At 33.5% G+C, this 27573-nt stretch overlaps 3 protein-coding genes across 3 annotated transcripts; 2 read left to right on the top strand and 1 right to left on the bottom strand.

The window, feature by feature from the left end:
* The first annotated feature begins 287 nt into the window (after window positions 1–287).
* Window positions 288–26435, top strand: LOC135139058 (integrator complex subunit 2). Its single transcript, XM_064069147.1, has 7 exons — window positions 288–1457; window positions 1505–2066; window positions 9581–10606; window positions 10652–10849; window positions 14567–14734; window positions 25801–26014; window positions 26067–26435. The coding sequence occupies exons 1-7, from the start codon at window positions 547–549 to the stop codon at window positions 26354–26356; spliced, it is 3369 nt and encodes a 1122-aa protein (XP_063925217.1). The 5' UTR covers window positions 288–546; the 3' UTR covers window positions 26357–26435.
* On the top strand, window positions 11162–14570 carry LOC135139060 (probable ATP-dependent RNA helicase DHX34). The gene has a single exon (XM_064069148.1). It carries the CDS (start codon window positions 11237–11239, stop codon window positions 14558–14560), a length of 3324 nt encoding a protein of 1107 aa, XP_063925218.1. The 5' UTR covers window positions 11162–11236; the 3' UTR covers window positions 14561–14570.
* Window positions 26420–27438, bottom strand: LOC135139061 (surfeit locus protein 6 homolog). The gene is made up of 2 exons (XM_064069149.1): window positions 27235–27438; window positions 26420–27186 (listed from the first exon to the last, which is right to left on the bottom strand). Exons 1-2 carry the CDS (start codon window positions 27350–27352, stop codon window positions 26447–26449), a joined length of 858 nt encoding a protein of 285 aa, XP_063925219.1. The 5' UTR covers window positions 27353–27438; the 3' UTR covers window positions 26420–26446.
* Between the last annotated feature and the right edge of the window lie 135 nt (window positions 27439–27573).

Below are 27573 nucleotides of genomic sequence, written 5' to 3' on the forward strand. Positions count from 1 at the left end.
GGAAGCCGGTAAATGTGTTTATTGGTGTTTTTATGAAACGAAAGTAACGGGTAATTTGAATATAAATCGACGTGAAAATAGCTGAAACGTCACGAGTTAAAAATAATCGTTTAATTAATAAATATACATTTTGGTGCAAGTCCATACATGTTCAGTTGAGTGACAGTTAAAGCCGGTAATACAGGTAGCATCACCAGCGTGAACCTAACCTATTTGCAAATTTTTCAAATTCAAGTTGCACAATAGTACGAAATGGGAAGAAATACAATTTTTATTACTATTTCGTGGTGGATTTAGTACAAAACAAGGTACAAATTCAGTAATACTCGCGACTGGTGACAGTTCGGCCGGTAATGCAGTTACCGTTCTATGTCAACACAAACATAACCCTTTTGTCGTATCAACTTTAAACAACTAAAACTAGTTCCGAGTTAGTGTACAATCTACTTTTCGTTGTATTGCAAGTGCACTAATTAATAATTTGTACCAATGCTTTATTCAAAGTTTGTACAACCATAGAGACATAACCTCAATTAGGGCCCCACCATGTCGTTCAAAAAGGGCGTAGACCCTAAAGTTTTCCGCGCCATACAAAATGTGGACATGCAACAACTGGGCGAGTGCACGGAACAGGAAATTCGGCCTGTTTTACCATGTCTTGTTCGAATGGGGCTCATTTCACCCTTAGACACTTCAAAAAAATGTATGACCATGAAAGTCGACATTTTGACAATTGTTTCTGGGATGGAGTTGGTCAACTCGATAGTGGCTCTCTTATCAATTGATTTTCACCGACTTGAAACTGAAGTTAAAAAGGAGCAACAGTTAAGACAGAAGGGAGTAGCGCTTCAGAATGACTCAATTTTAATCGGGAATTTATCAAACACGAGTATGGCGTTGGAGTATGAACGTAGTGACATGACTAGACGTTTGAGCATTCTACTAGGGGAATTATTGTATGTCCAGTCACAGATTCAAGACAACGAAAATCCAGAAACTTCATCTTATATAAAACCGTCAGAGTTGTTTGATAATGATATATTTGCTGAAGAATTGTCCGACATTATCTGCATAGCGCTTGCAGAGCTGCCAATCACACTTAACATTTTAACAATCACTGAAACGTTGCTCCATTTACATAATGGGCCAGCCATAGTGTGTAGAATCGTGGCTAATTTTCCTGATTGTTTTCGAGAAGTGTGTACCTATTTGATACAAACTGGAGAAAAGCAGGAAGAAACTAAATTGAGCACAGTTAGGGCTTCGGCAATTTCGTTGTTATGCAAAATGAATCCATCTCAAGCTTTAAGTATTAGAAGCAAATGTGTGGAATTGTGCCGAATGCCAGCCTTAGCAATTACATTGTCGTTGGAACACAACCAGAGTGGCAGTGGGGAAGACGGCGACATGGTGGCCTTCATTTCAGGCTTGTTGTTGGGAAATGACCAAACAATTAGGTAAACTCACTTATTATTAAAATTAAAACATAATAATGTGTGTGTAGAAACTGGATCGCCCTCTTCATCCGCACCGGCCAGAAGAAAAAGGGCGAAATCTCGAGCAACGCCCTGCAGCAGCTCCGCGACGAGCTGCTGCGCCGCCTCCAGATCATAATCAACTCCTCCGCCGAGGGGCAGCTGCTCGACAGCCAGGTGGTGCAGGCCTCCGCCTTGCTCCGCCTCTACTGCGCGCTGCGCGGCATCGCCGCTATCAAGTTCCAGGAGGAGGAGGTCAATCTCATCGTCAAGCTCCTCACCTCGCACCCTAGCCCCACCCCCGCGGGCGTGCGCTTCGTCTCGATTGGTCTGTGCATGCTCATCGCCTGCCCCTCGCTTATTTCGCTCCAGGAGCACGAGAGGCGGAGCATCGAGTGGGTCCAGTGGCTGGTGCGGGAGGAGGCGTATTTCGAGTCGGCCAGTGGCGTGACGGCCAGTTTCGGGGAGATGTTGCTGTTGATGGCGATTCATTTTCACAGTAATCAGCTGAGCGCCATTTGCGATTTGGTGTGTGCGACTTTGGGGATGAAGATTCCGATTAGGCATAATAATATGACGAGGATGAAGCAGGTTTGTACGATATTGTAGTATGGTGGATTTAATGATAAGTTGGAAAATGTACAAAAATGGTGTCTGAAGTCGACTTTAAAAAAGTAGTACAGATATATTATTGACGTAACTAAAGATAGTTTTCACAGCAGGATGTTGTAATTTTTGAAAATGTTAAGTTATATTTAATTAAGGTAATTTCTCGAATATGAAAAAGTAGGCCCACTTTTCCGTCTGTCTGGCGCCTAGCGTTTGTGGGCGATTTTATTAGATGGATAATTTTTGAAACTACTGGACTGATTATGCTAAATACTTTAGAATGCCAAACAATCATTGAAATATGCTATACTGACGAAATCTAAAAAGGTCGAAAAAGTGTGAATAAAAACCGCAGTAGAAAAGACATTTTTATCGAAATTTTATGTATAGTCATTCCCATCAACAATTGATGACGAAAATCTAACTTCGCCTGCGCGATTTTGTCTCACTCTGTATCATTGGAATTTATATAATGTCGACTAATCGTCAAAATAGTAAATGGCGATTGAAAATAATTTTGTTTATACGCTCCAAAAATTTAATGACGTCACCTCGAAATTTTGCTAGATAAATACACAAAATGCTATGGGTCTACGTTTATGATTTATTAGTGTATTCATATTTTTAGTCGCGTTTTTTCGTAGCCTATTTTTATTTTAATAATCTCTTTCCGCCCTTTTTGCATTTTGTAGCCTTTTTCCCCCTTTGTTTTTCGCCTTTTTGTCTTTTTTGCCCCGTTTTTGCTGTCTTTATTTTTTGTCGCTTTGTTTACTCGAGATTTTTCGCTTTTTTTTTTCTTTTTATTTTTGTCCCTTTTTGTAATCGTCCTTTTTTGTCGCCCCTTTTTTTTAATAACTTTTTTAGTCGCTTTTTTTTCGCTTTTTTTTGTTACTTTTTTTGGTAGTGATTTTGCTCGTTTTCCAAACCTTGTTTAGTCATTTTGCCGCCGCCGTCCCTCCTTCCCCGTTTTTCTTGGTCTTTTGTTGTTGTTTTTTTGTCTTTTTTGTCTCGCTTTTGCTTCTTGCGTAATCGCTTTTTTCGCATTTTTTTTGTTGTAGGTTTTAGCGTTTTTTTAGTCGTTTTCCTCTGTTCATTCTTTATCGTCTTTTGTGACGCTTTTTTAACCCTTTTATTGTTTTTTTTTTGTTTTTTGACTGTTGTTTTTTTGTCGCTTTGTTTAGTCAGTGTTGTGTTTTTTGCCCCTTTTATCGCCTTTTTTTTTTGTTTCTGTCCCCATCCTTGCTCGTTTTTCTTGCGTCTTTTTTGTTGCCTTTTTTTTGTCACATTTTCTGCTTATTTTTTCCGTTTTTGCTCCTTGTTTGATCTGTCGTTTGTCGTTTTGATTGCTCGTGTTTTTTCGTTGTTTTTTTGTCGTATTTTTTAGCCGTGTTTTAATTGTTTTGTGCCCCCTTTTTGGTTGCTATTTTCCTGTTTTTTTTTGTCACGTTTTTAACCCCCCTTTTTCGTTGTTTTTTTCTTTTTTTTTTTTGTCGCCTTCTCTTGTTTTGCATCGCCTTTTCTTCTTCCTTTTTGTTTGTTGCCTCGTTTTTTTGTTTTTTCCGTCCCATTTTTGCTACTTTTTTGGTTGCCCTTTTTTTTAGTCGTTTTGTCGCCTTCCCCTCCTTCCTCTTTTTTTTTTTGGTCTTTTTTTGTCTTCTTTTTTGTCTTTTCTACCCCGTTTTGATGCTTGTTTCATCATTCTTTTCGCCGTTTTGTTCTCATTCTTTTTGTTGTTTCGTTTAAAGTTTTTGTCCCCTTTTTGAATCGTTTTTTTTTGTTCACTTTCCGCTCTCTTTTTTGTTTGCTTTTTTCTAGTCTTTTATTATCGCGTTTTTGTCATTTTTAATTTTTTTGACGCTTTTATTCTCCTTTTGTATCGCTTTGCCTCCTTTTGTCACTTTTTTGTTTCTTTTAGTCGGTGTTTTTCGCTTTTTTGTGTTTTTTGTCTATTTTGTCGCGTTTATTTTTTACTGTTCTTTTTGTTGTTTTTTGACACCTTTTCTGTTTATTTTCTCCGTTTTTGTTGCTTGTTTGGTCGCTCTTTTTTTTCGCCTTTTTTGTTGTGTTTTTAGCAATTTTTATCGTCTTTTTTTCGACGCTTTCTGCCGTCTCTTTTATGCCTTGGTTTTGTTGTTTTTGTCGCTTCAGTTTATCATGTTTTTTGTCGCCTTACTTTGTCCTTTTTGCTCCCTTTTTCAGTCTTCTTTTTGCCCCCCCTCGCTTTTTGTCTTTGATTTTTTCTCATGGTTTTTGGCCCCTTTGTGCTGTCCTTTTTTGTGTATTTGTCGCTTTTTTAATCGTCGTTTTTCTGACACCTCTTTTTAATTTTTTTGTCGTTTTGTTTGTTCGTATTTTTCTTTTTTTTTTGTCGTATTTTTTATCCGTGTTTTAATTGTTTTTTGGTTGCTATTTTCCTCGTCTTTTTTTGTCGCGTTTTTAACTCTCTTTTGTTATTTTGTCGTTTTGTTGGCTTTGTTTTGATATCGGATTTCGTTGTGACCTTTTTTGTTGTTTTTTCCCTTCTTTTTTGCTCCTCTTATTTTGTCACCTTTTCAGCTCCCCGCCTGTCACTTTTTTCTTAACCCTTTCTCATTTTTTTGTCACCTTCCCTTGTTCATTTTTGCATCGCCTTTTCTTCTTCCTTTTTGTGTTACGTTTTGTTTATTCCCTCGTTTCCGTTTTTTTTATTTTCTCGATCCCATTTTTGCTACTTTTTTGGTTGCCTTTTTAGTCGTTTTGTCGCCTTCCCCTCGTTCATCGTTTCTTCTCGTCTTTTTTTTTAGTCTTTTTTGCCTTTTCTGTCCCGTTTTGATGCTTGTTTAATAATTTTTTTCGTCGTTTTGTTCTCATTCTTTTTGTTGTTTCGTCTAGTCGGAGTTTTTGTCCCCTTTTTTAGTCGTCTTTTTTTGTTCACTTTCCGCTCTCTTTTTTGTTTGCTTTTTTCTAGTCGTTTTTTATTTTTTTAACGCTTTTATTGTCTTTTGTACTTTTTTATTGCTTTTATTCTCTTTTTGTATCGCTTTGCCTCCTTTTGTCACGTTTTTGTTTCTTTTAGTCGGTGTTTTTCGCTTTTTTGTGTTTGACTATTTTGTCGCGTTTATTTGCCTTTCTAGTCTTTTTTTTACTGTTCTTTTTGTTCTTTTTTGTCACCTTTTCTGTTTATTTTCTTCGCTCTTTTTTCGCCTCTTTTTGTCTTATTTTTGTTTTTCTTTGCCCCCGTCTCGCTTGCTCTTTTTTCTCACCTTTTTTGTTGCTTTTTTAGCCTTTTTTATCGCCTTTTTTCGACGTTTTCTGCCGTCTCTTGTATCCCTTGGTTTTGTTGTTTTTTTCCGCTTCATTTTATCGTGTTTTTGTCGCCTTTCTTTGTCCCTTTTGCTCCCTTTTTTAGTATTCTTTTTGCCCCCCCCCCCCTCGCTTTTTGTCTTTGATTTTTTCTCATGGTTCTGGCATCTTTTTGTTGTCCTTTTTTGTTTATTTGTCGCTTTTTTAATCGTCGTTATTCTAACGCCTCTTTTTCTTTTTTTTTTGTCGTTGTTTGTTCGTGTTTGCGCTTTTTAGTCGTATTTTTTGCCTTTTTTAATCTTTTTTGTCCCCTTATGTGGTTTTCCGCATTTTTTCTGTCGCGTTTTTAACCCGTGTTTAATCGTATTTTTTGCCGTCTCTTTTATTATTATGTTGTTTTTTCGCTTTGTTTTGATATTTTTCGTTGGTTTTTTTGTCTTCTTTTTCTCACCTTTTTTGCTCCCCGCCTTTTGCTTTTTTCTCATTTTTGTCGCATTTTCTTGTCCCTTTTTGGGTCGCCTTTTCTTCTTCCTTTTTGTGTTCCCTTTTGTTTGTTCCCTCTTTTTCGTTTTTTTTTCGTCCTATTTTGCTACTTTTTTGTCGTTTTGTCGCCTTTCCCTCTTTCCTTTTTTTTTTGTCTCTTCTACTCCATTTTACTACTTGTTTAATCACTTTTTTCGGCGTTTTATTGTCGTTTCGTTTAGTCAGGTTTTTTGCCCCTTTTTTTACTACCTTTTTTGTTCTTTTTGGTCACCTTTTCTGTTTATTTTTTCCGTTTTTGCTGCTTGTTTGGTCGCTCTTTTTTCGACTTTTGTCGTTTTGTTTGCCGGTTTTTCGCTTTTTTTGTCTTATTTCTTGCTATTTTTTAATCTTGCTTTGCCCCCCTCAGGGTTGCTCTTTTTTCTCGCCTTTTTTATTGTCTTTTTTCGATGCTTTTCTGTTGTCTTATTTATTCCTTGTTTTTGTCGTCTCTTTATCGTGTTTTTTTTTTGTGGCTTTTTTAATCCTTTCTGCCCCGTTTTTTAATCTTCTTTTTGTCGTCTTTCTCCCACCCTTGCTTTTTTTTGTCTTTGATTTTTTCGGATGCTTTTTGATCCCTTTTTGATTTATTTTTTGGCTCTTTTTTATCGTCGTTTTTCTGACGCCTTTTTTCGTCTTTTTTTGTCGTTTTGTTTAGTTGGGCTTGTTTTGTTTTTTTGTCTTTGCCCCATCCCCTTTGTCACCTTTTTCGTTGTTTTTACTTCCCGAGCGTAAGCAAAGGAAGTATTGTAATCGAGTCCTTCGGTTTTTTTTCGTTTTTTTCCGTCCCATTTTTGCTACTTTTTTTGGTTGCTTTTTTTTAGTCGTTTTGTCGCCTTCTCCTCCGTCCTCGTTTTTTTTTTTCGTCTTTTTTATCTTTTCTGTCCCGTTTTGATGCTTGTTTAATCATTTTTTGCGTCGTTTTGTTCTCGTTCTTATTGTTGTTTCGTTTAGTCGGAGTTTTTGCCCCTTTTTTAATCGTCTTTTTTTTGTCCACTTTCCGCTCTCGTCTTTTGCTATCGCTTTTTTGTCATTTTTTATTTTTTTAACGCTTTTATTGTCTTTTTTACTTTTTTATTGCTTTTATTCTCTTTTTGTATCGCTTTGCCTCTTTTTGTCTCTTTAAGTCGGTGTTTTTCGCTTTTTTGTGTTTTTTGTTCTTCTTTGTCACCTTTTCTGTTTATTGTCCCCGTTTTTGCTGCTTGTTTGGTCCCTCTTTTTTCGTCTTTTTTTTTATCGTTTTAGTTAGTCGGTTTTTCGCTGCTTTTTTTTGTCTTATTTTTTGCGTTTTTTTAATCTTTTTTTGCCCCCCTCCCGCTTGCTCTTTTTTTCTCGTCTTTTTTTTGTTGCGTTTTTAGCCATTTTTTATAGTCTTTTTTTGTTGCGTTTTTAGCTCTTTTTTATTGTCTTTTTTCGACGCTTTCTGCCGTCTCTTTTATCCCTTGGTTTTGTTGTTTTTTTTTCGATTCATTTTATCGTATTTTTTGTCGCCTTTCTTTGTCCTTTTTGCTCATTTTTTAGTCATCTTTTTGCCCCTCCCCCCTTTTTCTTTGATTTTTTCTCATGGTTTTTGGTCCCTCTTTGTGCTGTCCTTTTTTGTGTATTTGTCGCTTTTTTAATCGTCGTTTTTCTGACGCCTCTTTCATTTTTTTGTCGTTTTGCTTGTTCGTATTTTTTGCATCTTTTAATCGTTTTTTTGTACCCCTTTTTGGTTTTCCACATTGTTTTTGTCGCGTTTTTAACCCGTGTTTAATCGTATTTTTTGTCGTCTCTTATATTGTTTTTTCTCTTTGTTTTGATATTGGATTTTTGATGACCTTTTTCGTTGTGTTTTTTTGTCCTCTTTTTGTCATCTTTTTTGCTTCCTGCCTTTCGCTTTTTTCTTTGCTTTTTTGTCATTTTTTTGTCGTCTTTTCTTGTTCCTTGTTGCGTCGCCTTTTCTTGTTCCTTTTTACGTCACCTTTTCTTCTTCCTTTTTATGTTACTTTTGTTTGTTTCCTGTTTTTCGGTTTTTTTTCCGATTTTTTTTGCAAATTTTTTGGTTGCCTTTTTTTTGTCGTTTTGTCTCCTTCCCTCTTTTTTGTCGTGTTTTTTTTTTTGTCTTTTCTGCCCCATTTTATTGAATTAGAATTAGAATTTTTTTTTTAGAATTATTGCTTGTTTAATCACTTTTTTCGCCGTTTTATTGTCGTTCTTTTTGTCGTTTCCTTTAGTCAGGTTTTTTACTCCTTTCTTTAATCGTCTTTTTTGATCACTTTCCACCCTCTCTTGTTGTTTGCTTTTTTTCTCGTCTTGTGTTATCGATTTTTTGTCCATTTTTGTCGCTTTTATTGTCTTTTTTACTTTTTTATGGCTTTCATTGTCTTTTTGTATCGCTTTGCCGCCTTTTGTCACCTTTTTTGTCTCTTTTAGTGGGTATTTTCGCTTTTTTGTGTTTTTTGTCCCTTTCATCGCGTTTGTTGGGCTCTTTTTTAGTTTTTTTTTGCTGCTTTTTTTTGTTCTGTTTTGTCATCTTTTCTGTTTATTTTTCCGTTTTTGCTGTTTGGTCGCCCTTTTTTCGTCTTTTTTGTCGTTTTGTTTTGTCGGTTTTTTGTCTTTTTTTGTCTTATTTTTTGCTTTTATTATGTTATTTTGCCCCCCTCCCGGTTGCTCTTTTTTCTCGCCATTTTCTTGTCGAGTTTTTAACCTTTTTTAATCGTCTTTTTTTCGACGCTTTTCTGTCGTCTCTGTTTTCAGTTTTGTCGTTTTTTCGCTTCATTTTACCGTGTTTTTTGTGGCCTTTTTTATCCTTTTTAGTCTTCTTTTTGTCGTCCCCCCCTCGCTTTTTTGTCTTTGATTTTTTCTCATGGTTTTTGGCCCCTTTTTTGTCCTTTTTTTGTTTTTGTCGCTTTTTAATTGGTGTTTTCTGACGCCTTTTTTTCGTCTTTTTCTGTGGTTTTGTTTAGTCGGGCTTGTCTCGTTTTTTTTGTTGTTGCTTTTGTCCCATCCTCTTTGTCGCTTATTTGATTGTTTTTTTCTAGTTTTTTTGTTGCGTTTTTTTTTGCTCTTTTTTTTAATCGTCTTTTTTTTGTTTCTTTTTTTTTGCTGACCTTTGTACGTGGTTTTTATGTTCTTTTTTTATTCCCTTTTTTTTGGTCGTATTCTTTGTCGGCTTTGCTAAAAAATTGATGACATCATTCCAAAATTTTATTAAAATTAATGGTCCACACCTCTCTGTGTTCATTTATAGGGATTGTCATAAAAATAAAATTTTATACATTTTCTTAAAAATAGTTTAAATGTGCGTCAGAGACGAGGAAAGCTTCTATCTGAATAACTTTAGACAAATTTTTTGTATTTTCAAACAGCTGTATCACATGGTTAAGAAATCGTCATGGAAATATATGTATACAATTGTCTAAGTAAAACTTCATATTTTAAAAACTTAAAAAAAACGTTGATTTATATATTGTTTGATTTTGCAGATTAGCAGTTAATACAAAATTTAAAAGTAGTGTAGTGGGTGTCCCAGACTTTATTGCGCACTCAATACTGGTTAAAATGTTCTTAAATAAAATATCTATACCTATACAATTTTTTAAATCGCATTTTTAAACCAAAATAAATATCACAACAATAATTTAGTTCAAGAAATTCAAGAACCAATAATTTTAAAAACGGTTTTTACCATTTAGTAATCGCTTTAACCGTTCCAGGTCTTCACCCAAGAAATCTTCACCGAGCAAGTAGTCACAGCACACGCCGTCAAAGTCCCCGTCACCAACTCCTTAAGCGCCAACATGATGGGCTTCCTCCCCATCCACTGCATCCACCAACTACTAAAAAGCCGAGCTTTCGCCAAACACAACGTCAACATCAAAAACTGGATCTACAAACAAATCTGCACCAGCGTGAGCCCCCTTCACCCAGTCCTCCCCATGCTGGTCGAAGTCTACGTCAACAGCGTCATAATGCCAACATCCAAAAACACCGAAACCAACAAACCCCTAACCGAGAACGAAATCCGCCGAGTTTTCCAAAGCTCGATCTTCGGACAGTACTTCGACCAAAAACAATCAATATTCAACATGGACTTCGACCTCAACTCGGAAAACCAAGACGTAGTCGTGGACAACAGTAGTCTCACCCCGCAGCTCCTCCTACTTTACTACCTCCTCCTATACGAGGACTGCCGCTTAAGCAACGCCCACATCCTCGCCTCCTTCAACCGCAAAATCAAAATTTATAGCCCGGAATTCATGTCCGAGCTACCGATTAAGTACCTCCTACACCACGCCCAAAAAGACCAAAGTTCCTACTCGGGGTTATTCGGGCCTTTGTTGAAGCTTCTAGCCACGCACTTCCCCCATTTGACTCTCGTCGAGGATTGGCTCGACGACATGTCAATCAAAACCGAGTACAAACCCATCCACATTAGCGAGATCATGGTAGTCGAGGCGTTCACTGAAATCGACACCAACCCATCAAAGTGTGCCAAACTCATGCAGAAACTGTTGAAACAAGAAGCCATTGATATCTGGCCTTTTGCGGAAATTTTTACCCAGTTTGCTAAGAATATTTTGGCGGATACGGTACCAAGGTATCTGCAGGACTTGTACAAAGATGTGTGGTTGAGGTTCAACACGGTACTTCCCCGGAGGTTGTGGGTGTTAACCGTGAAGAATCTAGTCGATGATTTTTCGAATTTGACGAGGATTGATGTGGCGGAGGATCCGCTTCAGGTGAGTAGGGTTTTAGTGAGGTTATGTGTGACAGGGTTGTTGCAGATAATGAGGTGCGACGAGAGGGTGTACCGATGCGCACCCTTGTATGCGGTGGTATTGAGGGTGCTGAGGGCCAGTTTGGCGTCTTCAAGGAGCCAATTGATGCAGCATTTACAAGCAAATCCGAGGTTGGACCACACGGGACAGGTTTTAAATGAGAGCGACAGAGAGGAAATGTGTAGGGCCACGATAGCGGCACAGGTAAATTAAATAAAGTCTAAATATGAGTGATTAATAATAAATAAAGAGTTTGTTGCTTGTAATTATAAATGGTAAGCGATGACAGTCGATGAACCAAATACGTCAATTATGCCAAGTGACGCCATCCGATGAACAACAAGCGTCACTTCAAATTAGTTCAAATAATTAAATACACAAAAAAAAATTAATCACCAACTAAATACACAAAAATTAGGTTGCGATTAACGTTTCAAGGTGTCTGTAGTTCGAATTAGTAACAATAATGGTTAAAAATGTCGATGTTTTATGGCGAACGTAACTTTAGACACCGCCAGTTTGACGTTTCTAGTTGATTTGCACATAACCTCGAAAATGTTATTGTTGGGTTTTCGCGTCTGAAGAGCTGTAATGTACCGAAAATACCGCAGACACTCGCACGGGGAGCCGCCCCCGAAGCGCCGCCGCTCCCGCTCGCCGCCAAAACCCCGAAAAATCTCGGACTACTCTTCGGAGCTGACCCGATTTCTGGAAGACCAAGCCAACGTGAAAAACACCCGCGATTTCTGGAAATTCCACGACAAGTATCAAGCAATTCAGTCGGTTAAAGCCACCGACCGCAGTAAAATCCTGAATGTGCAGTTTAGTGACGATTTTGAGACTCTGTTTGACAGACTTCCAGTGCTTGACCGGAACGGGGAGAGAGTTCGGATAAGTAGAGACGATTTCCGGGGTTTTTTAACTGCGGTACGAGTGTATCAGGATTTTCAGCAGAAGAGTAAGTTTGCGAAGTTGAAGAAGTTGCGCGGGGCTCAGAATGAGTTGCCGATTGCTCAGTATAAGAGGGAGATTGTGGAGAGGTTGAAGGAATGTAGGGTTATGTTGATAGCGGGGGATACGGGGTGTGGGAAAAGTACGCAAGTGCCGCAGTATGTGTTAGAGGCTGGGTATAGTAAGATTGTGTGTACTCAGCCCAGGAGGATTGCGTGTGTTTCGTTGGCTAAAAGGGTGGCGCATGAGACTCTAACCGACTATAAGAGTACCGTAGGGTACCAAATCCGGTTCGAGAAGAGTAAGCGTGCCGATACCCAGATTATTTTTATGACGGAGGGGTTATTGTTGCGACAGGCAGCTGAAGAAGAGACTTTGGGGTCCTATGATGTGGTGATTTTGGATGAGGTACACGAAAGACACCTCCACTGTGATTTTCTCGTAGGGATCATGAAATGTATGCTCTATAAGAGAAAAGATTTTAAGTTGATACTGATGTCAGCCACTATTAACCTAGAACTTTTCACTAGTTACTTCTCACGGGAAAATGTTCAAGTGATTAAAGTACCCGGGAGGTTGTACCCTATTGACATTAACTTCAGACCTATTATCAAGGACCCCTATGAACGTAAACGGGAGAAACTCGATTGTACCCCCTACCTCCAGATTATACAAATGGTGGACGAGAAATATCAACCTCACCAGAAAGGCGATTTGTTGATTTTCTTGAACGGCTACAGCGAAATTTCGACTCTGGCAGACGCAGTAGCCGACTACAGCCAATTTAAGAAAAACTGGATCGTGCTACAGCTCCACAGCAGTCTATCCCTCGAAGAACAAGACAAAGTTTTCGATTATCCGCCCGAAGGTGTCCGCAAATGCATCATCAGTACAAATATAGCCGAAACGTCGGTCACTATAGACGGCGTTCGCTTTGTCATAGACTCAGGAAAAGTCAATCGTATGACCTACCACACCAACGGGGGTGTCAACAAACTCTCCGAAACCAATATATCGCAAGACAGCGCTAAACAAAGATCCGGAAGGGCTGGTCGTACCGGTCCTGGAATTTGCTACAGACTCTACTCTGAAGAAGACTTCAAAAACTTCGACCCTTTTACTCCCGCTGAAATCCACTTGGTGCCTCTGGAGTCCCTTCTTCTACACATGATCTCCCTAGGGTTGAGCGACTTGAAGCACTTCCCGTTCCTGGAAAAACCCAGCGAGAAGAGCATTGAAGAAGCCATCGAGAAACTCAAATTCACGGGAGCGCTGGAGCTGAAAAGCGACTGTTTGAATTTGACGCCGCTGGGAGACGCGTTGGGACAGCTCCCGGTTGACCTCACCATAGGGAAGATGTTAGTTCTGTCCACGGTTTTCGGCAACGTGAACGCGGTACTAGCGCTTGCGGCCCTTCTTAGTATACAGAGTCCGCTCACGCAAACGGCGTACCGAAACTCGGAAGCTCAGGAGTTGAGAAAAAGCCTGGATTCCAATCACGGTGACCCTATATCCCTTCTGAACTACTTTAAAGAGTGGTTATCGATAAAACAGAGCTCTGTACCGACGCATTCAAGACAAAGAGGAGAGTCGTCGAAAGTGTGGGCTAGGAAGAGGTGTTTGGAAGAGCAGAGGTTCTACGAAGCGACTAAATTGTTAGAACAGTTCAAGGATATTCTAGACGAAGCTAACCTTCTCTCGAAGGTGGCCATGGGGGAGTTGTCTAGTGGCGAACGTGCCATTAGACACGGCGAGTTAAAACAACTAAAATCTCTGCGCTATAACCTAAAGAACGAGAAAAAAGCAGAACGGAAGCAGTTAAAGTACGAGATATACAGCGAAGAAAAAGAAGAGGAGGACAAAGCGGACTTGCGGGACGTCGAATTTCGCATTTCCAACGACTTCAAGAAGTTGCAGAAGCTATTGAACGAAACGTCTGCAGATAGTTACAAGGACCTGATCATGCTAAAACTGGTACTCACCAGTGGGTTGTACCCTCAAATCGCCGTCGAAGACGAGTTCAACTCGTCCAAAACCGTATCCGAAAGGTTGTACCACACGAAAAACAAAAACTACGTGTTTTTGCGACCGATGAGTTTCTTTGCTACCAATCCCGAGATTCTCGAGTTGCACAATGACGATATTGAGGTACCACCGAGCGGGTACTTCAGCAAGCGACCCATCAGTAAGAAGCACCAAGTCCTGGTGTACCAAGCGATTTTGGAAACTAAAAAAGTCTACCTTGTCAACACCATGCGAATGCCGGCGCTTCAAACCTTGATGCTCTTTGGAAAAACGATTGGGTGTAACACGACTTTGACCAAGTTCGTTTTTGACGATTTTCTCTTGATCGACGTGCCGTACTACGGTCAAGGTAAAGCGCTTGTGATGCGGGCGCTTAAGCTCCGCAGCAAATGGAAGCGCGAGCTCGAGTCGAAGCTCGACGACCCTTCCAAAGACATCAACAAGAAAGAAATCTTCTACTTCATCGACGATTTAGTCAGTTTTATGAACACCGAAGTGAGTTATAACGTCAAGAGACTGCTACCCGCTGATTTGAAGCAAATTTATAACGAGAATCCCGGGGGAGTCCCCGAGCACGAGAAAAACCCCTTCCACGAATCGTTCAAAATCTCGCCGAATCCCGAGCTCGGTGGTGTTCACGTTACGGAAAACTTGACTTACGGTTGTTTGCTCCAGGAAGAGTGGGCTTGCGATATAGAGGAGCGCGTCGCTTCTACTCCCTTCGTTTGTCAGTTTTGCCAGCAGACGAAGTTGGGGGTTTCCCCGTTTAAGGTTATCCAGCACGAGTATTTTTGTCGCCCGAGTGTGGCCAGAGGCGAGGATGAGGAGGTTAAGGTGGTGGTTAAGCCCAATTCCAAGGCGTTTCATTGCGATCGTTGCGATAAAGACTTGTGTTTGACGCCTGTCGATATTTTGAAGCATAAGAAGTCGTGTCGTTGATTGCAGGAGAGTGCGGCGGTGCAGATGTTGCTCGAGACTTGCATAGAAACCGAGGACGATAGGAGGGTCGGGGGGCAGCAGTGGGCCTTGCAGGAGGTTAGGTCGCTGGTTTGCAGCTATTTGCATCAGGTGTTCATCGCGGATACGATGCTGGCGAAGTTGGTGCATTTTCAGGTAAGAGTACTATCGTACGCAAGCTGCTCCGCCTCGTTTTTGCGGATTGTCATAATTCCCTAAACACTCAGGTAGAATAAAATGGATTTCCCATTTTTCGCCGTTTTTGGATCACATTTTATACCACATTTTAGAATACAGTAATGTTGCGCCCACCTATTTATATTTAATAATGATAAAATGAAAATTTTGCTGCGTGCTTAAGTGTCGCATTCTTTTGATGTATAAACATAAACAGTTCAAGTTAAGCATGTACTGATAATATATTTTTACTTCAGAAGCGAGGAAAGATCTGTCTAAATTACTTTAGACCAATTTTTTGCGTTTAAAACATTGTCTTGCAGGCGCGTAGTGTTTTTTTTTAATATAAAAAAATCTTCGAAGCCTCTTTTGTTTTATTTTTAAAGTACTTTTAAATATTCTCGAGGATTCGTGGAGTTCTTTATTTGGAAAAGAATTTTACAGAAACTTGCGGGCTCCTAGCGTCTTTTTTTAAATATGTGATGTTTCGTTTTTGAAGGAGAAATCAAAATATTGTCAAAACCGAAAAATTGAAAAATCAAGAATTTAAAAAATCCAAAAATTCGAAAATTAAAATACCGAATAGATGAAAATGTTGAAATATGTAAGATTTAAAAACTCAAAATCGAGTGAGTAAATAATCCAAATAACCAAGTTGAAAAATCTATAAATTTAAAAATCGAAATTTTGAAAAATCCTAAAATTGAAAAAACCCAAAACTTAAAGAAATAGAAAAATCGGAAAATTAAAAAATCGATTAATTGAGAATTTGGGAAATCGAAAAATCCAAAAATTTAGAAGCGCCAAAAATTGAAAAATCGAGGACGAAGAATCGGAAAACTGAGAAATCGAAACAACAAAAAACTGAAAAATCTAAAATTAAAAAATTCGAAAAATTGAAAATTTACAAAATCGATAAATCAAAAGATCAACGGGTCGAAAAATCATAAAATTCAGAAATAGAAAAATGGAAGATTTAAAAAGTCGTAAAATTTTGAAAATCAATTATACAGAAATGCGAAAAATCAAAAAGTTTAAAAGTCGAAATTCATCTGAAAAATCCAAAAATTTAGAAACGCTAAAAACCGAAAAATTGGAAACTCGAATAATTGAAAAAGTAAGAAGTGGAGCTCGATTTCCCGTTTTTTCAGTTTTTCAATTCTTCACTGTTTCGGATTTAAAATTTTTCATTTTTTCCTTTTACATTTTATATTTTCCGATTTCTAGATTTTTCACTATTTCAATTTCTCTATTATTCAATGTTTCCAGTTTTGAGATTTTCCAATTTATCGATTCAATTTTTCTTCGATTTATTTATCACTTTTGAAATGTTGAAGAAATATATATTTCAGTTTTGTGATTCTTTAATATTTCGGTTCATTTATCGATTTTTCAGTTCTTGGATTTTTGGGATTTTTCAGTTTATCGATTCTTCAATTCTTCTTTGATTTTGCGATTTATCAAATATTCCATTTTTCGAGTTTTCGATGTCTCAAAATTTCGATTTATCGCTAAGAATCCCAAAACTGAAATATCGAAGAAATATATTTCAGGTTTGGGATGCTTTAATATTTCGATTAATTTTTCGATTTTTCAATTCTTGGATTTTTTTATTTCTTGATTTTTCATTTTTACGATTTTTCAAATATACGATTTTTTAAATTTTATAATTTTTGATTTCTCGATTTTTCAATTTTTATATTTTTTCAATTTTTTGAAATTTCAAATTTTGGATTTTTAATTTTTTAATGTTTCAGTTTTTCAATTATTTTCGTGTTTTCAATTTTCCTTTTTTTCGATTTTTCAGGTTTTCAATTTCTCCGTTTTTCAATGTTTCAGTTTTAAGATTTTTTAATTCATCGATTCTGCAATTTTTCTTCGATTCTTGATTTTTCAATTTTTCGACGTCTCAGTTTTTCGATTTAAAGCTAAGAATCCCAGAACTAATTTTGAATTTCTTTATTTTTAGATTTTTCAATTCTTGGATTTTTTATTTCCTCATTTTTCAGTTTTTCGGTTTTTCAAACTTCCGATTTTTTAAATTTCATATTTTTTGATTCCTCGATTTGTCGATTTCCCGATTATTTTTCAATTTATCGGTCCCTCAATTCTTTTTTAATTTTTCGATTTATCAAATATTTCATATTTTAGTTTTGGGATTTTTCAATATTCAATTCCTCGATTTTTCACTTTTTCAATTTCCTCATTTTTCGATGTTTCAGTTTTGACATTTTCCAATTTATCGATTCAATTTTTTTGGGATGCTTTAATATTTCGATTCTTCATTTTTCGATTTTTGAAATTTTATAATTCAATTTTTGATTTCCCGATTTTTTCGGTTTTTCAATTTTTATATTTTTTCAATTTTTTAAAATTTCAAATTTTAGATTTTTAATATTTTAATGTTTCAGTTTTTTTTCAATTATTCATATTTTCGGGTTTTCAATTTTTTATTTTTTCGATTTTTCATATTTTCGATTTTTTAATTTTTTCTTTTAAATTTTCAATTTTTCGATTTCTAGATTTTTTACGTTTTCAATTTCTCCATTTGTCGATGTTTCAGTTTTGAGATTTTACAATTTATCGGTTCGATTTTTCTACGATTTTTCGATTTATAAATCAGTTTTGGAATCCTTCAGTATTTTGAAATTTTCCGATTTTTTGTTTACTCGGATTTTTAATTTTCCGATGTTTTAGTTTTAAGATGTTTTAATTGATCGAAAGTCGAAAAATTGAGATATCGAAATAACTAAAGATCGAAAAATGCGAAGGCAAAAAATCGAAAGATTGAGAAATCGAAACAAAATTGTGAAAAATCTAAAATTTAAAATTTCGAAAAATTTAAAAATTCAAACATCGAGAATTCAAGACAACGAATCGAAAAACCAAAAATTTGAAAAATCGAAAAATGCATAATTTAAAAAGTCGCAAAATTTTGAAAAATCGAATTAACAAAAAAATCAATTATACAGAAATGCGAAAAATCAAAAAGTTTAAAAGTCGAAATACATCTGAAAAATCCAAAAATTTAGAAACGCTAAAAACCGAAAAATTGGAAACTCGAATAATTGAAAAAGTAAGAAGTGGAGCTCGATTTCCCGTTTTTTCAGTTTTTCAATTCTTCACTGTTTCGGATTTAAAATTTTTCATTTTTTCCTTTTACATTTTATATTTTCCGATTTCTAGATTTTTCACTATTTCAATTTCTCAATTATTCAATGTTTCCAGTTTTGAGATTTTCCAATTTATCGATTCAATTTTTCTTTATTTATTTATCACTTTTGAAATGTTGAAGAAATATATATTTCAGTTTTGTGATTCTTTAATACTTCGATTCATTTATCGATTTTTCAGTTCTTGGATTTTTGTGATTTCTTGATTTTTCACCTTGTCGATTTCTCAATTTCTCGATGTTTCAGTTTTGGGATTTTTCAGTATATCGATTCTTCAGTTCTTCTTCGATTTTGCGATTTATCAAATATTCCATTTTTCGAGTTTTCGATGTCTCAAAATTTCGATTTATCGCTAAGAATCCCAAAACTGAAATATCGAAGAAATATATTTCAGGTTTGGGATGCTTTAATATTTCGATCAATTTTACGATTTTTCAAATATACGATTTTTTAAATTTTATAATTTTTGATTTCTCGATTTTTCAATTTTTATATTTTTTCAATTTTTTGAAATTTCAAATTTTGGATTTTTAATTTTTTAATGTTTCAGTTTTTCAATTATTTTCGTGTTTTCAATTTTTCTTTTTTTCGATTTTTCAGGTTTTTGATTTTTCAATTTTTTTCTTTTAAATTTTCCATTTTTCGATTTCTAGATTTTTCAGGTTTTCAATTTCTCCATTTTTCAATGTTTCAGTTTTAAGATTTTTTAATTCATCGATTCTGCAATTATTCTTCGATTTTTGATTTTTCAATTTTTCGACGTCTCGATTTTTCAAACTTCCAATTTTTTTAATTTTATATTTTTTGATTCCTCGATTTGTCGATTTCCCGATTTCCCGATTATTTTTCAATTTATCGGTCCCTCAATTCTTCTTCGATTTTTCGATTTATCAAATATTTCATATTTTAGTTTTGGGATTTTTCAATATTCAATTCCTCGATTTTTCACTTTTTCAATTTCCTCATTTTTCGATGTTTCAGTTTTGACATTTTCCAATTTATCGATTCAATTTTTTTGGGATGCTTTAATATTTCGATTCTTCATTTTTCGATTTTTCAATTCTTCGATTTTTGAAATTTTATAATTTAATTTTTGATTTCCCGATTTTTTCGATTTTTCAATTTTTATATTTTTCAATTTTTTAAAATTTCAAATTTTAGATTTTTAATATTTTAATGTTTCAGTTTTTTTTTTTCAATTATTCATATTTTCGGGTTTTCAATTTTTCATTTTTTCGATTTTTCATATTTTTGATTTTTTAATTTTTTCTTTTAAATTTTCCATTTTTCGAGATCTAGATTTTTCACGTTTTCAATTTCTCCATTTGTCGATGTTTCAGTTTTGAGATTTTCCAATTTATCGGTTCAATTTTTCTACGATTTTTCGATTTATAAATCAGTTTTGCAATCCTTCAGTATTTTGAAATTTTCCGATTTTTTGTTTACTCGGATTTTTTAATTGATCGAAAGTCGAAAAATTGAGATATCGAAATAACTGAAGATCGAAAAATGCGAAGGCAAAAAATCGAAAGATTGAGAAATCGAAACAAAATTGTGAAAAATCTAACATTTAAAAATTCGAAAAATTTAAAAATTCAAACATCGAGAATTCAAGACAACAAATCGAAAAATCAAAAATTTGAAAAATCGAATAAGTAAAAAATCAAAAATACAGGAAGTCGCAAAATCTAAAAATTAAAAAATCGAAATATACATATTGAAAAATCCCAAAACTTAAACATCGAAAATTTGAGAAATCGAGAAATCGGAAAGACGAAAAATCGAAAAGTCAAAAAATTAAGAAATTCATTAATCCACAAATTGAGAAATCGAAAAATTTAAATACAGTAATCCCAAAACTGAAACTTTGAAAAATTGCGAAATCAAAAGATCGATAAGTCGAGAAGTCGAAAAATCGAAAAATTTAGATCGAAATAGCAGATGATCGAAAAATCGAAAAATTGAAAAATCGGAAATTCTAAAAATGTAAGGCAAAAAATCGATAGACTGAGAAATCGAAACAACAAAAAAGTGAAAAATATAAAATTTTGAAAATCGAAAAATGCAAGATTTAAAAAGTTGCAGAATTTTGAAAAATCGATGATTTAAAAAATCAAAAAACAAAGTCGAAAAATCTAAAAATAAAAAAAACCGAAATACATTTTGAAAAATCCCAAAATTGAAAAATCCTAATACATAAGCATTGAAAATTTGAGAAATCAAAAATCGAGAAATCAGAAAAAAAGTCGAAAAGCCAAAAAATTAAAACTCGAATAATCGGAAAGACAAATAATCCAAAAACTGAGAAACCGAAATCAAAAAATCGAAAAAACGCGAAATCGAAACATCAAAAGATCGAAAAAGCGAAAAATTGAGATATTGAAATAACTATTATAGATTGAAAAGTGGGAAAATTCAAAATTGAAAAATTTAAACTTAAAAAACCCGATAATAAATAGAAAAAAAATCGAAATATCGAAAAACTGAAAAATTAATTCCAAATACTTGAAAAATCGAAAATTCTAAAATTGAAAAGTGAAAAATTGAAAATTTCCAAAATCGAGAAAAAAGCCATCAACGAATCGAAAAATCAAAAATTTTAAAAATCGAAAAATGTAAGATTTAAAAGTTGCAAATTTTTGAAAAATCGATTAAGTAAAAAATCAAAAAACAAAGTCGAAAAATCTAACAAGTAAAAAAATCCAAATACGAGTACATGTTGAAAAATCCCAAAACTTATGCACTGAAAATTTGAGAAATCGAGAAGACGAAAAATTGAAAAGTCGAAAAACTAAAAAATCCATTAATCGAGAAATTAAAAAATCGAAAAATCCAAAAATTAAAAAATTAGAAAATCAAAAAATTTACATACATAAATCCCAAAACTGAAAGGTCGCAAAATTGGAAACTCGAATAATCGAAAAACTGAGAAATCGAGAAATCGAAAAATTGAAAATTTTGAAAAATCAAATATGTAAGTAAAAAATAAAATAAAAAATTGAAAGGTCGCAAAATTGGAAACTTGAATAATCGAAAAACTGAGAAATCGAGAAATCGAAATCGAAATATTGAAAATTTTGAAAAATCAAATAAGTAAAAAATAAAATTAAAAATCAAAAATACAGAAAGTCGAAAAATCTAAAAATTTAAAAATCTAAATGCATATTGAAAAATCCCAAAACTTAACTTTGAAAATTTGAGAAATCCAGAAATCAGAAAGACGGAAATTAGAAAAGTCAAAAAATTTATAAACGCCAAAAATTGAAAAATCAAAAAATTTACAACGCCAAAAATTGAAAAATCAAAAAATTTACACACAAATTCCAAAACTGAAAGGTCGAAAAATTAGAAACTCGAATAATCGAAACATCAAAAGATCGAGAAGCCGTAAAATCGAAAAATTGAGATATCGTAATAACTAAATATCGAAAAATGGGAACATTCAAAATTGAAGAATTTAGACTTAAAAACCGAATAAAACTGAAAAATGAATTCTGAAAAATTGAAAAATCGCAAAATCCAAAACTGAGAAGGCAAAAAATCGAATGACTAAAAAATCAAAACAACAAAAAAGTGAAAAATCGAAAAATGTAAAAATTTAAAAATCGAAATACATTTGAAAAATCCCAAAACGTGAACATTGAGAATTTGAGAAATTGAGAAATCGAAAAATCCAAAAATTTAGAAAAGCCAAAAATTGAAAAATTGAAAATGTAAATACATAAATCCCGAAACTGAAATGTCGAAAATTTGTAAACTCGAATAATCAAAAAGATAAATTTTCTAAAAACTGAGAATTCGAAATCGGAAAATTGAAAAATTGGGAGATCGAAGTGGCTAAAAATCGAAAACTGAGAAAATTCAAAATTGACAAATTTTAACTTAAAAAAACGATAAACCGAAAAAGGGAAGAATCGAAACGTCAAAAAATTGAAAAATTAATTCCGAAAAATTTAAAGACCGAAACATCAAAAGAAGGCCGAGAATCGAGAAATTTGAAACATCGAAATATCGAAAAACTGAAAAATTAATTCCGAGAAATTGAAACATCGAAAAATCTAAAAATGAGAAGGCAAAAAATCGAAAGACTGAGAAATCGAAACACGAAAGTGAAAAAATTTAAATTTAAAAATTCGAAAAATTGAAAATTTACAAAGTCGAGAAATCAAATCATCAACGAATCGAAAAATCAAAAAAATTGAAAAATCGAAAAATGGAAAATTCAAAGTGTAAAAATTTAAAAATCGAAAAATTGTAATACATAAATCCCAAGCTGAAACGTCGAAAAATTGGAAACTCGAATAGTCGAAAAACTGAGAAATTGAAAAAACAAGAAATCGAAACATCAAAAGATCGAGAAGTCGAGAAATCGAAAAATTGAGATATCGAAATAGCTAAAGATCAAAAAATGGGGAAATTCAAAATTGAAAAATTTAAACAAAAAACTGGTCACAAATTGAAAAACTAAAAAATTAATTTCGAAAAATTAAAAAACTAAAAAATTAATTTCGAAAAATTGAAAAATCTAAAAATGAGAAGGCAAAAAATCGAAAGACAGATCGAAACAACAGAAAAGTGAAAAATTGAAAATTTACAAAATTGAAAAATCAAAACATCAACGAATCAAAAAATGAAAAATCTAAAAAATGGAAGATTTAAAAAATCGCAAAATTTTGAAAAATCTAATAAGTAAAAAATCAAAAATCCAGAAAGTCGAAAAATCTAAAAATTTAAAAATCGAAATACATATTGAAAAATCCCAAAACTTAAACATTGAAAATTTGTGAAATCGAAAAATCGAGAAATCAAGAATTCGGAAAGACGAAAAATCGAAAAGTCAAAAAATTAAAAATACATTAATCGAGACCATGAGAAATCGAAAAATCCAAAAATTTAGAAGCGTCAAAAATTATAAAATTGAAAAATCCAAAAATTACACATATAAAGACAAATAGTCGAAAAACTGAGAAATCGAAAACGAAAAATTGAAAAAATGCAAAATCAAACGATCGATGAGTCGAGAAGTCGAAAAATTGAAAAATCGAAATAACTAAAGATCGAAAAATGGGAAAATTGAAACTTCGAAAAATTGAAAATTTGCAAAATCGAGAAAAAAGCCATCAACGAATCGAAAAATCAAAAATGTAAGATTTAAAAGTCGCAAATTTTTGAAAAATCGATTAAGTAAAAAATCAAAAAACAAAGTCGAAAAATCTAAAAATTAAAAAAATTGAAATACGAGTACATGTTGGAAAATCCCAAAACTTATGCATTGATAATTTGAAAAATCAAAAAGACGAAAAATCGGAAAGTCAAAAAATTAAAAAATCCATTAATCGAGAAATTAAAAAATCGAAAATTCCAAAAATTTTAAAATTGGAAAATCCAGAAATTTACATACATAAATCCCAAAACTGAAAGGTCGCAAAATTGAAAATTTTGAAAAATCAAATAAGTAAAAAATAAAATAAAAAATTGAAAGGTCGCAAAATTGGAAACTCGAATAATGGAAAAACTGAGAAATCCAGAAATCGAAATCGAAATATTGAAAATTTTGAAAAACAAATAAGTAAAAAATTAAATAAAAAATCAAAAATACAGAAAGTCGAAAAATCTAAAAATTTAAAAATCTAAATGCATATTGAAAATCCCAAAACTTAAACTTTGAAAATTTGAGAAATCCAGAAATCAGAAAGACGAAAAATAGAAAAGTCAAAAAATTTATAAACGCCAAAAATTGAAAAATCAAAAAATATACACACATAAATTCCAAAACTGAAAGGTCGAAAAATTAGAAACTCGAATAATCAAAACATCAAAAGATCGAGAAGTCGAAAAATCGAAAAATTGAGATATTGTAATAACTAAAGATCGAAAAATGGGAACATTCAAAATTGAAAAATTTAGACTTAAAAACTGGATAAAACTGAAAAATGAATTCTGAAAAATTGAAATATCGCAAAATCTAAAACTGGGAAGGCAAAAAATCGAATGACTAAGAAATCGAAACAACAAAAAAGCGAAAAATCTAAAATTTAAAAATCGAAAAATGTAAGATTTAAGTCACAAAATTTTGGAAAATCGAATAAGTACAAAATCAAAAATTCGAAAAATGTAAAAATTTAAAAATCGAAATACATTTGAAAAATCCCAAAACTTGAACATTGAAAATTTGAGAAATTGAGAAATCGAAAAATTTAAATGCATAAATCCCAAAACTGAAATGTTGAAAATTTGTAAACTCGAATAATCAAAAAAATTTAAAAACCGAAAATCGAAAAATTGGAAACATCGAAAAATTGAAAAATTAATTCCGAGAAATTGAAACATCGAAAAATCTAAAAATAAGAAAGCAAAAAATCGAAAGACTTAGAAATCGGAACACGAAAGTGAAAAAATTAAATTTAAAAATTCCAAAAATTGAAAATTTACAAAGTCGAGAAATCAACACATCAACGAATCGAAAAATAAAAAAAAAATGAAAAATCGACAGATGGAAAATTTAAAGTCGCAAAATTTTGAAAAATCGAATAAGAAAAAAATTAAAAAACAGAAAGTCTAAAAATTTAAAAATCGAAATACGTACGTATTGAAAAATCCCAAAACTTCAACATTGAAAATTTGAGAAATCGGAAAGACGAAAAATCGAAAAGAAAAAATTTAAAAATCGTTAATCGAAAAGTTGAGAAACCGAAAAATTTAAATACATAAATCTCAAACTGAAACGTCGAAAAATTGGAAACTCGAATAATCGAAAAACTGAGAAATTGAAAAAACAAGAAATCGAAACATCAAAAGATCGAGAAGTCGAAAAATTGAAATATCGAAATAGCTAAAGATCAAAAAATGGAAAAATTCAAAATTAAAAAATCGAAATATCGAAAAACTGAAAAATTAATCCCGAAAAATTGAAAAATCTAAAATTTTAAAATTCGAAAAATTGAAATTTTACAAAATGGAAGATTTAAAAAGTCGCAAAATTTTGAAAAATCTAATAAGTAAAAAATCAAAAATACAGAAAGTCGAAAAATCTATAAATTTAAAAATCGAAATACATATTGAAAAATCCCAAAACTTAAACATTGAAAATTTGTGAAATCGAAAAATTGAGAAATCGAGAATTCGGAAAGACGAAAAATCGAAAAGACAAAAAATTAAAAATACATTAATCCAGAACATTAGAAATCGAAAAATCCAAAAATTTAGAAAGACAAATAGTCGAAAAACTGAAAAATCCAGAGACTGAGAAATCGAAACAACAAAAAAGTGAAAAATCTGAAATTTAAAAATTCGAAAAATTGAAAATTTTCAAAATCGAGAAATCAAAACATCATTCTTAAAAAAAACGATAAACCGAAAAAGTGAAGAATCAAAACATCGAAAAACTGAAAAATTAATTCCGAAAAATTGAAAAATCCAGAGACAGAAATCGAAACAACAAAAATTGAAAAATCTAAAATTTAAAAATTCGAAAAATCGAAAAATGTAAGATTTAAAAAGTCGCAATATTTTGAAAAATCGAATACATAAGTAAAAAATCAAAAACACGAAAAGTCGAAACATCGAAAAATTTAAAAGTCCCAAAATACAGTGGCTTTGAAATTTCGTGCATTTTGCGTTTGCCGCCTCGTTGTAATGTGGGAAAAGCATTGAATTTTATTCACATTCTTTAAAGAAAAACAAATTGCAGTTAGAGCTATAGATATTAACAAGAGAAAAATATATATATAAAATATATATCCTTTTTTTCCATAATAAAAACCTTTAATAATCAATAATATTCAAGCTTGCCTAGCGTTCCACCTTACATTTTCATAAATATTTATAAAAATTGTGAGTTTGTTAAATCCAGTGATTTTTATCAACGTATAGGGATACCCAAGTGAGCTCATCGATGTGATAGTCAAAGGTGTGCCTTCCATGCACATCTGCTTGGACTTCCTCCAGGAACTCATGCAGCAACCAAGCTTAAACAAGCAGATCTTCGCCATCCAACTCTTATCGCACCTGTGCATACAGTACGCCTTACCCAAAAGTCTCAATTTGTGCATAGTAGCATTAAATCTACTGTATGCACTACTTGGAAGTAAGTTATTAATGTTAATTTTCCCCAGTTATAAACATTTCCACCTCCCCAGGTTTATCAAGCAGCCAACGCGTCAAACTCTTCAAACCTATTCTACCAGCCCTGGTCAGAATAAGCGAAGCCTTCCCGCCCCTAGTAGACGACATAGTCAACCTAATGATGCAACTAGCCAGAATATGCGAATCCCAAGCTTCACTAGCCTCCCACTTCGATGCCCACCTCGGCAAAGAACTGGAAGTCTCGGCCCAAGAAAGCAAAGAACTGTGTAGTCTCGTGCAGCAGACGTTCAGTGACATTCTCGATAAGGCTGTGTTTAAATCGAAAATTTATAGACAAGAGTGACTTTTTAAGTATTAAAGTGTAAAAATTGTGTCAGGACTGGTTTTGTAAAAACAAATAATAAAATAATAAAAAATGAAAATTTATTTACACCTAAAACCCAGGAATGATCTTCCCTTTCTTTACAGCTTTTTTAAGTTTTTTATTTTTCTTCTCTTTTTTCCGTTTCTCGATATTGGCCGTTCGCTTGTCCTGGCGCTCCTTCTTGCCCTTCTCCACGTTTTCTTGCCTCTTTTCCCACTTTTTCTTACTAGCTCGTTTTTTCTGCTCCTGCTTGTGAACACTCTTTTTTAATAAGGCAGGGTCGTCCTTCACCTTCTTTCCTTCCGCTTTAGCTAACGCGTTCTTCCACGCCGTTTTCTCTTTAATTTCTACCACTTTCCCCACGTCGCCACTCTCTTGTAACTCTTCAAGCTTCTCTTTTTGGTCCTCCAGTTGTTTTAATATTTTCTTAGGGTCCTTCTCTTGTTTCTTTTCTTTCTTTGTGCCCAAATTTGAAAAATCGAACTTGGAAAACACCATTTTCCCCTCGCTGTTGAAGACGGGTTTGGCGGGCTTCACTAAATTATTCGTTTCAGGTTCTTTCTTCAATGATTTTTCCGCTCGTAGTAGTTTCTGCTGCGCGTTACGTTCATCCTGTTTATTTTTCTTCTTCAAGCGACTTTTTAGGTTCTTTTTGGCCACTTTATCCTTGTAGGTTAGTTTTTTCCTGCTGGTTATGGCGTGGAGCCGCTCCTGGAGCTCGTTGAGGGATTTTGCTCTGGTTTTTTCGTTTTTGTTGAAGAGTTTGGGTTTGGTGGGTTCGGTTTGTTCATCTTCGTCGGGGCTGTCGTCTAAAGTAGGGGTTAGTAATGCAAAAATGGATTGTTTGATATACGCACCGTTTCTTGTAGGAAGTGACAAAATTGAAAATAAGTCACTTATGAATTTGTTTTCGGTTTTTAGGGTTTCTTCGACTTTTCGGGCATCGAAAGCCCTTGCACTTTTCGTTAGTTGCATTTTATTGACTGTTTGTTTTGAAGGGATGCAAGCACATGGCACCTAACCTAGAAATCTAGAAACTTTATGGTTAAATGTCAATTATCAAAATGAAGTCGCCATTTGTTAAATGACATTGTGGATAGGCAACCCATTATACAATTTTCTTTCAAAAGATTTCGTACCAGTGGCGTAGTTTATGAATGTTTGAAAATGGGCACCATTCAAACGCGCAAGACATC

This window comes from Zophobas morio, unplaced genomic scaffold (assembly GCF_036711695.1).
Source record: "Zophobas morio isolate AGI-343-1 ecotype UQ-CSIRO unplaced genomic scaffold, CSIRO_AGI_Zmor_V1 ptg000030l, whole genome shotgun sequence".
NCBI classification, from domain to species: domain Eukaryota; kingdom Metazoa; phylum Arthropoda; class Insecta; order Coleoptera; family Tenebrionidae; genus Zophobas; species Zophobas morio.